Genomic DNA, 12,085 nt, shown 5'->3' on the forward strand with positions numbered 1-12,085 from the left:
TCTGTTGGTCCTCCCCGCCCACCCTTTTTATGTGTTTGTAGATCTTAAAGCCTCACAACACTTGGCTTAACAAATCTAATCTTAGATTGTCTCAAACAATCTAAATTGGTATATGCACGTTTAATACATATGTAGCAAGTATTTTGAGTTTACATTTAATCTAGTGGTCATGCAGTCTTATATGTTGCAGCTTCATTCTGATTTCATGTCATCCTCATTGGGTTTTTACTTGTGAGTATTTAGTATAACTTCTGGCAAGACATCTTTTTCAAGGGAATGTTATTCCCTGAAGGGAGATATCCTTCTCTACTTTTCACTAAAGCCTTGGTTCAGGAATCAGTCCCATTGATTTGTCATTTCTTGGTCCTCTTTAATGCTGATAGTGCTCTGTTTTACTTTTTTCTTAGTGATACAAATGAAGTTGACATACCACCCAACACTCGAGTTGGCACCAAACGCTATATGCCTCCAGAAGTGTTGGATGAGAGCTTGAATAGAAATCACTTCCAGTCTTACATCATGGCTGACATGTACAGTTTTGGACTCATCCTTTGGGAGGTTGCTAGGAGATGTGTATCAGGAGGTAAGTAACAGTGATATTGCTGAAGCTGCTACCAATCCTTTGTCCTTGTCAGAAGTCAAAGATATCATGTTGTCCACAACAAGCAGATTTTCTTTTCTTTTCCCCTTTATTTTTTATTGATACAGCCACAATCCTCCCAGGAAATGATATTTCACATCTTAAAATGATCTTTAGTAGCCTTCTTCCCTCCGCCTTCTACTGAGGAATCTCTTTTAGACACATTGTCAACTTCTTTTGCCTTTTCAAAGCTCACCCCCTTCTGCTGTATGTATTCTTTCATTTCTCCCTTGATCTCTTTCTCCAGCAATTGCTCCATCAGGTCAACCCCGTTTCTACCCCTTCCAGCTTCTTATTACCAACCTTCTGGGCCCTACCCCCAACTCCAATCCCCTATTTCCTGTGTCTTCTCTGTGCAGGTAAAGTCAGAGACATACATGTGGACTGGGACACCCATTTTTTTTAATTCACCTACTTCTTTGACTTTCTTTAAAACTTCTTCATAAAGCAGTTTGGAAACATCAGTTTATATCAAAAGGAATTAAAACATAAGAACATTATTATTGGTCATGATACTTTTTCTGCAAACATAAGGATTCCCTAATAAGACTAATTAAATAAGAAGACATCCTTAAATACCGGGAGTGCCAAAAAGTTGTGTATACAAATGGACACTTTGGTCAACGTTGCTCAAGCAGTAGTTCGACATAATCAGAAGTGTCTGGACGCTGATGGTAACCACTTTGAGCACCTCTTGTAATGGCAGAAGTCAAACGTGACTTGTATGCATCTTGGGTTATCGGTATATATTGAGTATTACAATTTTAATACAGTTTTTTCCTTCCTTAAAATGTTTATACTTTGTTCGGCACCCTCTGTGTTCAGAGGTGGTATTGCTCGTAGTATTTGCTTATTGCTATGTAATCTGTCTTTGAGTAGACTCTAGGCTCCTTAGCATCAGGTACCCTGTTTATGGTTCTACTGATGGTTGTGCTTGTTATGAAACCCCGATGCTGCTGCTGCTCCTCATGATGGCCAGTTAAACTCACTTCCCTGGAAACTTAACGAGGGCTGGCATTTGTTGTTGGCCCTGCCGTTTATTATCTATGAACCTTTCACAAGTTATTAAACTTTTCTTTGTGCGGTTTTCTCATCCTTAAGAAGGAGGTAAATTATATCGACCTAAGACAGTTGTAAGGTTTCAATGACTGTAAAGAGAATTAAAACTGCCTGACCATAAGTAGCACTCAGTTAACTGTTACTCTAAATTTTCATCTTGGTTGGTAGAGTCTTCACTTATTTAAACATGAGGAGAAACAGCTAATCAATAGGCATTCAGACTTTGTAGGAAGATCATCTTCCGTGATACGATGTGCTTTCTAATCACTCGGGGAATTTTGAGCCTCTCATAAGTTTCATTTAAAATAGAACATATTCTCTCCAAAGTGAGACGACTCTTTTTGTCCAAAAGGAAAGTTAACGTAGGAAATTTTTCATAGCCAGATATTGAATATATCTCCCATCATGATTTTGAAAAAGAAAAGTAGCCAAGGTATAAATTAATTGCCTATGCCTTGATTTCATGTTTTATAAAGAGGAGATGACCTTTCTTTGAATAGTATGTTTACACTTATTTAAGATAGGTTTATAGGAGCACTAGAGTACAAGATTTCTTTTCTAATTATTTTTTTCTCGATGTCTAAAGCAAATAGGGCCACAAGAAGCCTATATTTGAAAGCCTGTGAGCCAGAATATAGGAGGAATGATTCTCAGCTTAAAACCAAGCTGAGGTATTACTAGGGCTATCTTTGCCTCTGGGGATTTGAGAGGCACCAAACTGTTACCTTATCTCTATGAGATGGTCATGTATTTGTCAGAGATGTGAGATTCCCAGCTCTACCCATACAAACTGTATGGCCTTGGGCTAGTTCCTTAATCCCTCAAAACCAAGTTTCCTCATCTGTAATGCTGTCTCATAAATGTGCTTGTAAGAATTTAATAAGGTATATAAATGTCAAATCACTATGTATACCTGAAACTAAAGTAATAATGTATGTCAACTATGCTTTAATAATAATAATGAACAAAGGATATATAGCATACCTACCTCGATGCCTCGTGTAGAGTAGACTCTCAACAAATGAGTTTTGTTTTTTTGTTTGTTTGTTTTGTTTTGGTTTGTTTTTCCCAAAGTGGCAAAGCACACAAAATTCTATTCTCCAACATTTTCCTTTATGAAGATGTTGGAAGTTTGAGGCTAGTCTTTCTAGTCCTGGTACTTTGGGGTGAATTGGACACATCCAGGTAGGCCTTTCAGACTTGGGAAGGAAAAGAGAGAAAGTTTTGAGGTTTCGGAAACAATTAAATGGCAACTAATATGGACATTCTGATATCGCAGTTGCATGATAAGGAGAAAGGAATGAGGCCTATCGTTTGAACATAGACTTTGATAAGTCATAGTTTTATGTAATTGGCTCTGTGTCTCTTGTAGTATATACACCTATCCCAGTGTACATTCATCAATCCAGCTCAGCAGTGGCACCAACATTAGGCAGTGAGAAAATATGAGGTGAGCAAGATAGACACAGTCCTTGCCCTCAAGATGTGTGCAGATTGTCTTGAGAATCAGAAAGGGAGGAAGAACTGAAATGAAGTGAGCATCTCCCGGGTGTTAGACCCTATGCTTCTATTATCTCATATAGAGAGGAAACACTATGGAAGGAAATGTTAATGTAGATAATACCTATAATTTATGCTGTACGATCTCAGCAGGGGACAGACTACATGGTGAGTTGGAGTGGTCTAAGAAGACTGTTGAACCTTCGTGGTCCTTTATGATTACACATGTGTTTGAGTTTACTTTTTGAAGGACATACTAGAGATGCCAGATTTTGTCAGAGTAGATCCCCAAGGAATTTATCCCCAGTGATACTTGGATAATCTGCCAACTTGGTGGTGTCATCTTGTTCAGGTAAAAAGCAGTGACATTTCTATAAAAGGTGATTTAGGACAGGGGGTAAGGGTACTCCAGTGAGACTATTCAGAGCAACATCCTCTGAAGAACAAAGACACAAGTAGCCTGTATTTTAAGGACAACAGGAAAAGGGTAGAAATTAGATACAGGAAAAATGAGATAAAATTTAGCGTGATAAGTGCCATTTCCCTAAAAATGGCATAGATTTGTGTTTCGTAACCCTTCGTTTAACAATAAATATATATGTTTTTTTCTAAGAGCAGTGTACTCCTTGTAGAAGGTTTGGATAAGTACACAAAATTTAAAGAAGAAAATAAAAATTAGACAGTCTTCATGCCTCAAAAATCATGGTTAATATTTTTAGGTGTGTGTAATTTTCCAAAATTTAAATGTGCAAAAACACATTCTTAATGATCAAGCAGAAAAAAATGTAAATCTGACATTTTGTTCAAGTAGAATACACTGCCAAATTTATTATGAAATTCACAATCTCATACTGCAGTAATAGAAACAATCACATATTATGCAGTATGAGTTGGGGCTGTGTCTGCCAAATTTGCGTTGAGATTTAATATAGATTTGTTTTTAATTTAGCACGCAAGAGCTTTTATAAAATTGGAAATCAAGTGGAGATGCTTGTCTTACTTAGCTTTTGGAAATTAGAAAAAAGGCTTGAAGACCTATAATAAGATGCTTCATTAGGCTTTCTAGTCATTTTAAAAATTAAATTATCATTTGGGCACAATTTTTCAAGATTTATTTTGCTATTTTTCATCCTGAATTTGTCTTTAGTACTGACAGAAACTTTTCTTTGAGAACAGTTTGTATGCTAGATTTTTTTTTCTACTTCACAGAAAAAAGTAATACTGACACGCTATTTTCAGGTATAGTGGAAGAATACCAGCTCCCCTATCATGATCTCGTGCCCAGTGATCCCTCCTATGAGGACATGAGAGAGATTGTGTGTATCAAGAAGTTACGTCCGTCATTCCCCAACCGGTGGAGTAGCGATGAGGTAAGGCTTGAAGTAACTATGTGATAACCAACCTCAAAATAGACTTTTCTCTTTTTTGCCCAAAGTCCAAATACTGATTACAGAAATTCTTCTTCTTCTTTGTTTGGATGGTCATGGTCATGTTGCCTCACTCCAGTGATTTATATGGAGCTCAGTGTAGTATGATAAATTACTTGTTCCTTTTTTCTAATTTGATTTGGCCACTTCCGAAATATATTGAAGTGGCTTAACATTTAGCCTGAATAACAGATAACACTGTTGCATTTATTTGTGATGTACTGACATGTTCATGAAGGCTATTATTTTTCTGTGTATGTGTTTCTAAAGCATCATGAATTTTCTTCACGACAAATGCATTTCAATTAAAGAAAATATAAGCTTCTAAAAACTCCAGTTGTCTCTGCACAGAAGTGATACTGGTTGAGATGCCTGACTGGGCATCTTTGTTAATAAGATGATGAGATACCATTAGCATGAATCCACATGCAGCTAGGTTCTCGTGATATGATCGTAAAACCTAACGACGTCGGCAAAGGAGCTGTTCAGATGGAGGAAATGAGTGGGGCAGGCCTTGCCTGTCCTGATTCGTCTGCTCCACATTCTGTCCATCCATCCCAGAAGCTTGTAAACCCACCCAAATCCGGGAGTGCTCTGACCGGCTGGAACATTCAGAGATGAGTTTGAAGCATTCCAGGGGGAGTGGGGAAGACTCATCAAACATGTACCAAAGCCACTGCAAACAAATGGACAGAGAACTGTTTATAAACTAATTCTTCCGTGTTAAATACATGTAAAAATAACCTTTGGTTCGTTCTAAATAATGCATGTTTTCCAATGAGCTGTGCAGAAACCTTTATCTGATGCTGGAGTTATATTATTGTGAAGGTGGTTATGGGCACTGGTATTACCCCACGTTCCTTCACTGAGGATTTCTAGTGAAGTGAAATTATGCTTTTCAACATAAAGACCAATAATTGATGTACCACGGGAGAACACAGGAGAAAGTTTCAGCAAGGCTCTGCACAGGTCATTAATCTTGTTAAATGTGGCAGTGTGATGCGGTTATTGTAGCAGATACCTGTGATTTAGGAATAACCATGTTTGTTTGAATAGTATGAAATTAGATTTAAAAACATATAAGCTTATCAAGTGTTAGAAACAATCTGGGAGTGTGGAGTGGAATACAGACTCCCTAGGAATTTTTGTATTTATTTAATACTGACTTCAAAGACACTCTTCTACAATCAGCAAAACCACCTGCTTGGTCCCATCAGAAGGAAGATATGAAAATCTGTTTTAGTCATCGAAAATTTGCATGACAAAGAAAATTTATGAAATTTTATCTACATGGTTTAAAAAGTATCTTTAAAAAATAGATTCAAACCTCAGAAACCGTAAACTAAAAGCCAGATATCAAGTGCCAGCCTCGCAGATAATAAATACAATTCTCTAATGTTACCCTCAATTTTCCCTTCCCTTCCTGCAGTGTCTAAGGCAGATGGGGAAGCTCATGACGGAATGCTGGGCTCACAATCCTGCATCGAGACTGACAGCCCTGCGTGTTAAGAAAACACTTGCCAAAATGTCAGAGTCCCAGGATATTAAACTGTGATTTGAGGGGGAAAAAAAAGCACCACTGGAGAAAGCCAGTAGATATCCTGTTTGTGGGCAGAGCTAAAGATGTTCCAGACGCATCCACAGTACAATCCTTGAACGTAGTCCTGCTTCCCAGTGGGTTCAGCCTTACCTCTCAGGGAGCAGCCTGGACAAAGACAGAGAAGTTCCCAGAAACACGGAGTCATCGTGTCTGTTTGTAGGAGGGAGAAACCGCTTGGGTAACTTGTTCAAGATATGATGCATGTTGCTTTCTAAGAAAGCCCTGTATTTTGGGATTGCCTTTTTTTTTTCTTTTCAAAAGATGCTTTAATTTTGCCAAAATAAAAAAAAAAATAATTTAGATGTTTTTAAGGTTTATACTATTATAGTTTAAATAATAACAAAGAAAATTCTTCCCAGAAATTCTGCTGGAAGATAAATTAAGATATGTGTGTTTTCATTGGTAAAATCCTGTTGCACTCTACAAACCAAAAGACAGTCTGTGAAGTTGGAGAACACAGAATGGAACTAATCTGAAAAACCCCTGCCCCTGCCTCCTCAGACCACTTTGGCCAGCCCTGCACTGGGGGCTGGCTGCCACAGCAATGTGAATGCACCTGGATACAAACATCACCTGTCTGGGACCACATTTTGGGGTTCCTGCAGACCTTTTGCAGCTTCAGATGATATGGAACAAATGAAGATTTTATGTGACTCTGTTAGAAGTGTCCATGTTATTCTTCAGAACTACTTTGTGTTTCTGATTCTGTTAGGCATATCTTTTATGGTAAAATCCCTTCTTTTTCATTAAACACAAACAAAGCTCTTTTTTTATGTGCAGAGAACTGACCCATGCATGCTTTTGATCTCTTAAACGAAAGGGTGAACATTAAATAAAATTGCCATCAGTTGTGTTGAAGACAAGACATTTTAAAATAGAGATAATTTGCTCTAGTGTTGTAAGAAGACCGTGTCTGTAAAGAAGAGGATGAAGGTGGGTGGCTTGTTGCTTATATATTCAGAAGAGCCAATCTCAAAAGCACAAGGGGAAAAGTATGCACACTTTACTTTGTATAGAAAAAGCTGGTTTCATTTGTTATTGTCTCTTTTGTGTCTGAATTAATGGAAGGAAGCATATGTGAGGTTAATCTAACTAAATTTTAATTTAAAAATAGATAAATATAACCTCCAAATGGGACAACAGAGGAGGCCACAAAATATTATGTATGGCTGCTGTGATTTATTATTCTAGAATAGATATGAATCGAGTATGGACATCTTAAGTGATAATTTCACATCTTAGGAATGCTAACTCAATTTATTTTATTTTATTCTCATGATGTTCAATTCACTTTTTAATTTATTATTTTTATATATTTTGAGGCACTTGTGCAAAACATCTCTTTACCTATTCATTTCTATGGGGTTTTAACTTTTGAACAACATATGTCAAATCGTTAACAGAGCCAATATGCCTTAGCAACAGGAACATATAATTTAAAATTGTACACATCCCTCTCACCTTTATTCATTTGCATTTCCTTACTACGGTTTTCTTTTGCTTCTTAGAAATTCTGTAGTGTTCAATAAAGAATTCAGAAGTACTTCCCTTTGGCCTTTTTAAAAAAGGCGTTCCTTCCACAACACTCCAGGGGGCAGTGTTTTATAACACATTTTCACCACTTTGTAACTGAAGGAGGGAAGGTTTTTGAAAATTTGACAGCTGCATGAAAAATGAGAAAATGTTTTCCTCACTTCTGAAATAGGCTTGCAGCTGGTGACTTATTCATTCAGAAAACATCCTAGAGCAGAGAGTGGTTGTGAGCTGTGCTTACATTTGGGGAAATCATAAGAAGAATAGTGTTCTATATTCAGCATTCACTTCCCAATGCTTCATAGCCACATTTTGTTTGCAACAAAGAAAGAAGATTTTCTTAATTCCTAAATACAAATACAATTTCTGTTTTTTTCAAAGATTAAAAACAGTTGGTTCCAAATATGATTGTAATCAGAATACTGTTTTTGGTGATATTTAAATAACCAAAATAGCAGTGTAAAGATTCCTTTTCTCTTGTGTGAAATTGTGTTCTTTATGATAGCTTAGAAAGAATATGTGGCTGGAACTAAGTGTGATGATCATCTGAGCCATGAAGAGAAACTTCAGTGTCTCTAATCAGATCATCTACAAAAAAATTAAGTAAACATTTTTGCTGGTTTAAGTGGGCACATGTTTTTGTTCCTTGACTTTCTCTAAATTTAGGTGAGGTTGGACTTATCTCTTAGATAAAAATGTATGTTCTTTTTTGGTAAGTTTTATACATGGATAACTTCAAATCAGAATATTTTTGTGGCCAGGTGATGATTTGAAAGTAAACTAGATTTCTAGGGAGATGTTGGTTCCAATGAAGAATGGAAGGAAATTTCTTCTACATTATTTTGTTTAGTTGCTTTGGAAAAATCAGTAGCTTACTTTCTAATCCTCAACTTGATTTACTCACTATGAACATTTAAAAATTATTCCTGAGATACTTCAGAAGACTCTTTTAATTATTATAGTCTTTCAGTGAAACTAGAATTTATTTATGAATAGATTTTTCTGTGTCTTACCAAAATCCAGCTTACTTAGGGAATACTAAATTGTCCTTAAAGAAACTACCTACTCACTTCCAAATAATCTGTTTTGATTTTTGAATTTCTAGTAGCTCAGAAGTGAATTTTATTTTATTTTTTGTTTTGTCTTTCAATAGAGTAAGTGGGAACCTGGAAATTAAAGTGTACTTGATTTTTTACTATCAGGAATATTTCAAAGACTAAGATTTTCTGCTAGTTGCTCCCCTCTAAAGGAATCCTAAAATATTAGTTGCTAGCTAATATAAGTTTTGTATGCTAAGATGTTCAGGTTTATAGTTTATGTATGTGTGTATATATTATATAAATAAATGTATATATAAATATTATGTTCAGTTTGGAGTCTGGCACAACTCCATTTTGTGGATTAGAGAGTAAAATATTATGGATGATAAAGTACTAAATGAAACATAATATTTATTTATGAAAGTGTGTAGATTGTTAAATCACAAGTGACAGTGCTATGAACATTGTGTGTGAGGTGACAGGCCTTTGATTTCCTGGAAAGCCCCGCTCAAAAGTCACTAGTGACCATTCTTTTTATTCTCAAAACATTAAGCTTCTTAGAAAACATGCTAAGACTTTATTTATAGGGAATTCTTTGTTTCGGTTGTGTAGTCAGATATGGCAAGAACTGAATGGCAACTGAATTTTATGTTCCTAGAGTCATGCATATTCATTAGAAGTTACAGTGTTTTATGTTGTTGGTCTGTTCTGGTTCTTCTTTGTTTGTAGGTGGACAGAGACTGAAAGAAGTACAATTTTTAAACTTGAATAGTTCTGTAGTTATATCTCCTTAGAAAACTCAGTCATATAGCAGTGGAAATCAAAGAAATAGCATCAGAAGTGATTTAATTTAGCAATTATGATTCCTGTTATAAAACAAACTAAAAAAAAAAACAATGCCATATTTTTTGGAGAAGAGTTGGCAATATATAAAGGGTTTTGTTGTCTTTTTCAAAAGAAGACTCATTTGTGCTCTTTTGGGGAACCAGTGCCTTATTGAATTTGTATATACTGTAATTATTCAGGACTAGGGAACAAGCAGTTGTATTGTATTTGTTACAAATTGTATATGGCTTTGTTTGAACATTCCCCCAAATAAAACGGTTTCATTCTCCCCTTGGAAAGAAAATGTCTGTTATCTTAATAGTTGTGCCTTTTTTCTGTCTTTGAAAATATCGCATTGTAACAGGTGGGAAGTCAGCCATGAAAAGTGATGCAGGTAAGTTTGTACATTTGGTGACAGGAGAGCAAGAAAAATGGTCCGATGGCTTCTATTTTCTCTGTAATTGGGAGGTACAGTCATCTGTTGAGAGTGAGAGAAAGGTAGGGAAGTCAGTGGTTTAAGAGAAGTGAGAAGGTTTAAAATTCTACTGTGAGAAATTACAGCCAGATGGTTATGGGCAACAGCGAGGGCCCAATTGAGATGAATAATAATGTGTGGCTTAGGGGCCGACAGTGTGGCCTCTGGACAGCCAGACAGCCTGTGTGTGTGTGACTCCAGGCTCACTCATTCCTTCAGGTGAGTGACACTAGGCATGTTTTGACCTCTCGAAGACTCAGGTTCTTCTTCTTGAAGATGAGGGTATTACTGATACATACTGTATGGAGTGTTCTGAAGATGAAATGCAGTATCTGTGTACCATGCATGAGGTAGGCACCCAGCCATTCCTAAACAGTAGCTGTTATTATCAATTCACAATGACACTTTTCTATGTAGTTTTATGATTTTATTTTGCTATCAGCAACCCAAATGTAGGCGTGGAGACTGCAACAATTGGATTCATTCAGGGTTGGGATTTACTAGGCATATGGAGCAAGGGTCATGGAAAATAAAGATACCATCATCAAGGGGATGGCTGACGTAGTCCAGAGTACAGAAAGGATTATAGAGGAGGCGCGGATGGGTCAAAGGACAGGGATCCCTGGTGGTGTTGAGGTGGTGCAGTTCCTGTGGTCAGAATGAAGATTCAAAGAGAAAGCAGTGAGATTAAGCACAGACTAAGGGTGTGATCACCGGAGTGGTGTTTAGTTAGTGAACAAGATAACTGGTGACGAAAAAGGAACCCAAAAGCCAGGCCTTGGATTGGTCTTTGTGGGTTTTGAAGCCCCGCAGGATGGTGGCAGTCTAAGGAGAAGAAGATTGTGAGGCAAAATTCTCCAGGACCACAGGAGAATGGGTGGGCAGTCAATGTGGGGCGAAGAGTAGAGACAGAGGCTGGTAGGGCCTGATGGGCAGAGGTGCAAAGGAGTGGGGTTTTATGCCAGAGCAACGATCTGGAAGCAGCAGAACAGTATGAGAAAGAGTCCATGCTTCATCCCTACTGTGAGGTACCTGGGATATGAAAGAATGGAGGCGATAGCTGTTGTCCCTGAAACAGTGTCCCGAGGGAGGAGAAAACCCTCTGGAGAGGGAGAGAGAAAGGGTTATTTTTCCATGGGTTGTGAAACCTGGAGGCCAGGCAGAGTGGAAAGTTCAGTTTTGAGGGGATCCATTGGAAACTGGATCAGGAGAGAGGAAATCTAAAATTGTTTGGGCATGGAGAATAAAGGAAGGCTTGCATCTTAGACTCCAAAGTTTTTGTGTGATTGGCTGTGTTCAGGCAGCTGGGCTTATGCCAAGAGAAGTCATCCCGGCATTGGGATTCTGATTGACTTGGCTCACATCCCCTGGTTTTCACTTTCTCATTTCTGTGGAACTACATACAGAATCTAAGCTCCAATCTCCCCCACCCCCTGTAAATTGGGATAAAAATACCCACCTTGTAGGGCTCTTATAAGGAACAAATGAGGTGAGTATGTGAAGTATTGAAGACCCCATGCCAGGCACACAGCAAGTCCTCATAAATATTGCTTTTCCTTACTGACGGTAGTTTTATAGGATATAAAACAAGCAATATTTAAAACAAGCCAGAGTTGCTATGGGTATACCTCCCCCACCCTCTTTTTACCCAACTTGTCTACGCCGTGGGCTTTCATGGTAGTCAAAGGCAGATATGCAGTAATTCAAGCTAAGAACAGGTTCTTCTCTTGGCACTGGCCATTGTATACATTGCAAGCTTGGTAATTCCTTCCGGTCACAGCAATGAGGTACAGATGACCCCACTCGCAGAAGGACTGTTATTTCTGCAAAATGTTCCTATCCTATATTCTGGTACTAATTAGGCTACAGAGGCCTCTGGGATCAATGAAGGTTCTTTGTACGGTGTCCACGTACTGGCACAGATGGAGAGACACAGAGGGTGGCCAAGTCTCAGAACTTGCCAATGACCTCAACTCAGACCGGGTT

The 12,085-nt window shown here is 37.7% G+C and overlaps 1 protein-coding gene across 5 annotated transcripts in view; it reads left to right on the forward strand.

Annotated features, from left to right (window-relative positions):
* Positions 1 to 6,520, forward strand: part of BMPR1B (bone morphogenetic protein receptor type 1B) — a 368,296-nt gene extending 361,776 nt beyond the window's left edge. For all 5 annotated transcript variants that reach the window (XM_033106682.1, XM_033106685.1, XM_033106686.1 and 2 more), the window contains 3 exons: positions 408 to 583; positions 4,439 to 4,569; positions 6,056 to 6,520. In XM_033106682.1, the coding sequence (XP_032962573.1) occupies positions 408 to 583; positions 4,439 to 4,569; positions 6,056 to 6,181 (433 nt within the window). In that variant the 3' untranslated portion in view covers positions 6,182 to 6,520. The remainder of the gene's footprint in view (positions 1 to 407; positions 584 to 4,438; positions 4,570 to 6,055) is intronic.
* Positions 6,521 to 12,085: the final 5,565 nt, after the last annotated feature.

The sequence above is a fragment of the Rhinolophus ferrumequinum genome, chromosome 5, assembly GCF_004115265.2.
Source record: "Rhinolophus ferrumequinum isolate MPI-CBG mRhiFer1 chromosome 5, mRhiFer1_v1.p, whole genome shotgun sequence".
NCBI classification, from domain to species: domain Eukaryota; kingdom Metazoa; phylum Chordata; class Mammalia; order Chiroptera; family Rhinolophidae; genus Rhinolophus; species Rhinolophus ferrumequinum.